The sequence below is a fragment of the Corapipo altera genome, unplaced genomic scaffold, assembly GCF_003945725.1.
Source record: "Corapipo altera isolate COAL_440 unplaced genomic scaffold, ASM394572v1 57, whole genome shotgun sequence".
Taxonomy (NCBI): Eukaryota; Metazoa; Chordata; class Aves; order Passeriformes; family Pipridae; genus Corapipo; species Corapipo altera.
This window is the reverse complement of record NW_020884905.1, coordinates 5957398-5963474: the sequence shown is the minus strand read 5'-3', so window position 1 is coordinate 5963474 and position 6077 is coordinate 5957398. Positions and strand designations below refer to the sequence as shown.

General features: G+C 44.6%; 1 protein-coding gene across 1 annotated transcript in view; it reads right to left on the bottom strand.

Moving 5' to 3' along the window:
- The window catches only part of SLC44A5 (solute carrier family 44 member 5), a 71872-nt gene extending 71453 nt beyond the window's left edge, over positions 1–419 (bottom strand). The window contains exon 1 of the mRNA XM_027651456.1: positions 207–419. Within this exon, the coding sequence (XP_027507257.1) occupies positions 207–225 (19 nt within the window). The 5' untranslated portion in view covers positions 226–419. The remainder of the gene's footprint in view (positions 1–206) is intronic.
- Positions 420–6077: the final 5658 nt, after the last annotated feature.

Here is a 6077-nt window from a genome sequence, read left to right as displayed (position 1 = left end):
GCTCCGCCGCGGCCGCCCGCAGCACCGCCCGCCCGCACCCACCCTCCCGTCCCGCCGGCTCCGCCGCGACGCCTGCGCCGACCCGCGGGGGCGGTGCCGGTGCCCGGGCCGCGGGGAGGGGGGCGGGCGAGGGGCGCCGGGACGGGCCGCGCCTCGCCAACTTCGCCTGGGCCCGGCGGCAACTTCGGCATCCGGCGGGGCTGTACCTGGCGGGCCGGTGTCCATCCTCCCGCACCAACCGCCGCTGTCCGCAGCCGGGTGCGCTGCCCGCCTGTGCCCGTGCCCTGCGCAGAGCCCGGAGGTGTTGCCGCTGGTGGGAAGCGGCCGGCCGGCCCTGGGGCCGCTCGCCGCCCTCCTGGGCCCCGCCGGGAAGCGCCTCCCTTGGCGGAGCTGTCCGTGCCGCCCGTGCTGAGCGCCGGGCGGGCAGCGGCCTCGTGCCCGGGCGACCAGTTGCACGGGCCCCCGGGGCTGGGGAAGGGCGAAGCGCTCGGGTGTGACCACCGACAGCCGCGCGTCTGCCTCCCGACGGGGGGAAACGGGTTGTTTCGGGCTGGGGGCATTTTCATGACTCAGTCAGAAAACAGTTTCAGTCCTGTCAAATACAGATTTCTGGTCGTAAACTTTCCTTCAGCTGACATCCACCTCCCTTTGTTTTATCTGAGTGGGGTAATAGCCACTTAGGAGCAATTAGTCTGATTGCTGAGTTTCTTTCACAGTTTTGACAGCACAAATCATTGCTACAGCAAAGGACACTGTATTCAGATGTCACGTGTCCATTAGTCTGTTGTCACTAAGTAAAACACATGTAACATTTTGTATTATTATTGTAACATAGTGTAACATATTGTATTATTACACATAACAGTATTCTGAAATGACAGAGGTGCACCTCTAGGCCATCATTTACATTTTCAGACATGAGCAGTTTGAGAAAAAGTTACTTTCCAAGGCTTGCAAATAAAGGTACCCTTTCAAAAGCTGGCTTAGGACCCTCAAAAGCACATGATTCTTTTATTCATGAGTAAATTAACGTGCACAGACCATGGAGGTTGCTGCTATGCTTGTATCAAAACGTAAACCAATCACACACGCGTTAGTGAGGGTATGTGCCTCCTACAAAGTCAGTACATTATCAGGTCTTGCAGTGCTCACTGCCTTGGCTAGTTACAAGAAAACTAAATCAGGCATATGTAGCACTTTATCCATCCTCCCAGAGGTCTCAGTCCAGGCCAATTGCTCTAATTGGCATTACTGAATTTCACATATGCAGTTTCATCTGCTAGTAGAGGAAGTACTCTTCTTCCCCCTCCTCCTTCTTAAACTGTGAGAGTTTATACTTTGAAATACAAATTTTTTTTATATTTTAAAATGAGTACTTGCTTCGTCCAGTCATCCCACTTCATCAGAATATTACCTGGGCAGAGATTTATGATTCTGTGCACTGCTGGTGGTTTGCAAATTTAATGAGAGTTCTTTCTTAACCTAGTCCCCCTATCCTCTTAAGCCACATACTTAGCCTAGCTACCTAAGATGTGTGTTTCCACCTCGTGGAAAATGGATGACACACTTCACTATCTAAGAAGAAATCCTAATTTCATCTCAGTGATGATGATGAGGAGAACAATTCAGACAATCTCACCTATAGAAGAAAGAACTTCTTGTGTCTAAGACTGAGTCAAACGTGAGAAAAGCAGCATAGGACAGCTTTGTAAGAAGGAAGGAGGTTTGTTAATGCCTTCTGGCTCGTTCAGATAAGGCACAGCAACCTAAAGGCAGCAGGGCATGACCAGAGTTGCTTGTCAGAGCTGATGTAGCATTCTCAGGGAAGCTTCAGTATTGTTCTACAGCTCCATGTTCTTCTGTTCCCCTTGTGCAGAAGGATGTATCTATACATAGCCTATGTTCAAGAATAAACACTGGAATCTCAACAGTAAAAAAACCATAGGTAATAGTTAGTATAGCCTGTTCTACAAATAAATATATCAGATATCAGAGATATCACATACTAGATTGTGGTGTATATATATACAATATATACATTATATGTAATATACAGCATATACAATGACTTAATTGTGTCTATATTATTGTGTATATATTATACAGTCTATATATTATAGTATTATTTATTATATATTGTATTTAACATATGTTATATTTAACATATATGCTCTCTATATATCCTAAAGCATATGTTATATTTAACAGAAGATAGATTGAAATAGATAGATAGATAGATAGATAGATGGATAAATAGATAGACAGATGAGAGAGAGAGAGAGAGATGTAGGGCTATGACTAACAACCAGAGATAAGGTTTTGCTTACACAGCACTTCCAAGTTCTGGCAACAAAAAAATACTCACATGCACTCTAGCAAAGTTTTTTTTTCTTTCTTTCTTTTCATTAGGCTTTATAGAACAATATAAAATTATTATTAACAATAAGAAGTTAATGTAGAATTCTGCAGGAGAAGAAGTAACTTTTGACTTGGTTCTAACTACCAGAACCAAGGAATAACTTAAAAATACACTAAAATAAAATAGAAAACTTGCTAAAAAGAATACAGAAGGTTAGACTAATGCTAAAAACTACACAACAGTTATTCAGATACATAGAAGGTTATGTAAGGAGACCACTTTGAGAGACAGCACATCATCTTTGTATATTCATGTTTCTCAGAAGGGCCTGAGAAATGGCAAAAGGAAGTCAGCATGACTATATAGAATGAAAAGGGCAGTAGCTACAAACAAGGAGGAATATTTTGATAGATTAAAGTTGTGTTCAAATTAGTAAATTATAAGGGATCACAAACTTTGGCAGGTTAAGTGTGAAAGCACAGGAAGGCAGACCAAAAAAGAGTTTAAGTATTAATTTGCAAAAGTGTAGATGCTAAAAAGAATTCTTTTTTTTTAAAGGCCAAGAAGAGGAAGAGAATATGTAGAGCCAGTATTTTTTTTAAGCCTCGTATGCATATATAGACTTGAAGGTGATAAACATTTTCAACATTTTTGAAAAGACTTCTGATGAGAATCCAGAAAACTGCAGACCTACTGAAGACCTCCCAAGGAGATGGCAGACACAAAAATGAGGGAATACAGCTGATCTTCAGGTTATTTGGATTTCTGAAAACATTCCAGAAGGTTTCTCATCAAAAAGTTTTGAATAAAATAAGCCACCATAGAGGGAAAAGAAAAAGTCCTTTTATGGCTAAAAAATGTCAGAGGGTGTTAGGAGGGTCTGTCACTTCTTGCAGCTCCAGGACCCCTCCTGCCCAGCTGCTGGAGCCAGGGATGCTGGAGCCTGGGGATGCAGGGTCCCTGCCCAGGCAGGGGGACAGGGCTGCCACCTTCCCATGTGCAGGCCCAGCCAGTAGTGCAGCTGAGCACATGTCCTAGAGACACACACAGGGGACACTGACTCGGCCACTCACAGTGCCAGTGATGAGGCACCTACAACAGCACCTCCACACAGATCCAACCTCAGCTCCAGCACAGAGCACAGGCAGCCACAGCCTCTCCTCCTCTTGCGCTGGCAGAGACAAAAGGTGACTAGTGCGGGCACATGCACGAGACTCCTTGGATGCCCAAGCACATGCACATTTGCCCAGCACACCTGCCCAGATCCCAGCCCTCTTCCCTGCCTCAGGAGTGCCGACTTCCTGGCTGGTCCAGCTTGATGCTTGCATCACCCCACAGGCCCTCCACACTCAAGAGTACCACAGAAAATTCAAGTTGCTTTTCATTTCTAAAAGGAAGGTTCATTAACAAATGGTAAATTACTATTCGTTGTTAACAATTTAAAAAAACAACCTGTAAACCAGTCATAATTAGCAATAAAACATAACACTTCACCCTAGAATACAGATGCTAACTTTAAGGAATGAGCCTTCTGGTTCCAGCCAGGACAGTGTTAATGTTTGCAGTAGCCAAGAGGGGCATGACCACTGGGGTGGGGGGAAGGGGGACATGAGGTTCAGGGGTTTCTTCTGGTTGGGGTGGTGTGGCTGGATCAGGTCAGGCTCTTTGGTGAGCACTTGCATGTGAATCACTCTCCTCTTTCTTGTACACTTTTGTCGTTAACATTGTTGCTGTTTGTTTTCTTATGTCATTGCTGTTTCCAGTAAATTGTTCTTATCTCAGTCCACGATCTTTACCTTTTGTGCCTCCAATTCTCCTCTCCATCCACAGGGGAAGGGGAAGGGAGAGGAGGGAGTGGTGCATGGTTTCGGTGGGAGAGTAGCATTCCTAAACCATGACAATGAGATGCACTTTGTAATGTAATAATCTTACTGTGTTTACTTGCTGATTTATACACATCAGCAATAAGCAACATGCATTCTGCTCGTTAGTATATAAGAGAGTCTTCTAGGTTAATAAAGCAATAAACTGTGCAGTATACAATTTTTACTGTAGTAAAAGTGATCAGAGGAATACTAAATAAGAAATGTGACACAGTGGTAAGTGTTTGAGAAAATAAAAAAGAAAGACAGATGCTGTATTTCTTGCTGCTGTGAGAAATGCCAAAAATTCTAAATACACCTTACAGAAACTTCTATCTATTGTCACTCCTTATGTAAATAATTTTGAATCTCACAGTTCAACTGGTTAGGCTTTGACAGATAACCTTGCCATCTTTCACACCCCTCTGTTCCTAAAAACTTAGTAGACATGGACCACCTGGGCTTTGAATTTTTCTCTCCAGACTGGCTTGGTAAAAATTATGTTGACAACACATTGCCAAAAAAGTTCTCATTCATTTATCCAAAGAGATGTAAAGAGAGGCAGTGAGAAAATAGTTTGAAGGAGTGGGGGAAGGTGAGCAAGGATGTAGCTTCATAAGTGCAAGCTGCGTTAAACAGTGACCTTAATGAGCAATTGGTTCTTGTACCTTACCCCAGATGGTCCTCTAATTTAGCAGAGATGTCCTTGAATACCTTTGTCTTGGCTCCATGCATTCCTTCCTTTTTCTGGAACTTCCATTCTTTAATCTCTACAACACTGCAAGAGATCACAGATAGTTAAGTGACTTTTTAATGCAGAAGCTTGCTTCCAGAAGTACAGACATCTGTCTTCAGAGGCAAGTAGCAAATTTCATATGCAAAGATGCTTCTAGTGGAAGGTAAACCTTGAGAACAGCAAATGTTACTGAGTATTCCTGACTCAATTTCCTCAACTGGACAGTTTCAGACAACAACCTTCCCAGACTGTCTACATGAGCAGTTCAGTTCAGGTCAGGAGTGTAGTTCTGAGGTGAGTTTCCCAATTGTCCCCACTTAGTGTGCCTCACTGGATTCACAGAGATATTTCAAAGCACATGAATTGATTTTTGGATTAAATTTACTGGAAGACGTGATCTAGGAGGAGTGCATCCAATGTGTTCCAACCACTTAATAGGGGGCACTCTGTCAAGCCTGAAGTAAAAACCCTTCAAATGTTTATCAGGTCTATACAACCATTTCACTCTATAAACCCAACAGTATTTAATTACTTCCTGATGTCACCATTCCCTCAGCGTACTGATTTATTCAGTCTCCCTGCCTTAGGGATGTCCTCAACTCCATTCCAAGCGGTCTCTTCACCTCAGTGCAAAAAAGAGCTTATTTACCTACTAAAGGGCTATAGATCCTAATCTCAAAGGCATCTAGAAATAATATCTAATTTCTGAGCACTGTAGTATTTAAATCACTTCCTGCAGCTAGTAAATATGCTTAGTGTATAACATCCTTATCAGTCAGCTGGGGTTATCAGTCACCCTATTCCTGATACACCTCCAAAACATGAGTTTATGATTCCCTGAGGTGCAAATTACAGTAAAACAGCTCACAGGAGCTCTTCTGCTAACAGGTGGATGATGTAGGTGCTTGGAGCCAGCCCGCGAGACTCGGCACACAGACAGCAAAGCGGCCGAGTCTGGGGCCGCCTTCCTTTCGGCCTCAGAAAGTGAAACACAGACCCTGCCCGTGTTGGTGCGGGTGGGCCGCTCGCTCCCTCCTCGCCCCCGAGCCGGGCCGGCCGCAGGACGGAGCTCCCCTCCCCGGAGCGGGGCCCGCTCTCCCCGCTCAGCGGGGCGGTCCGG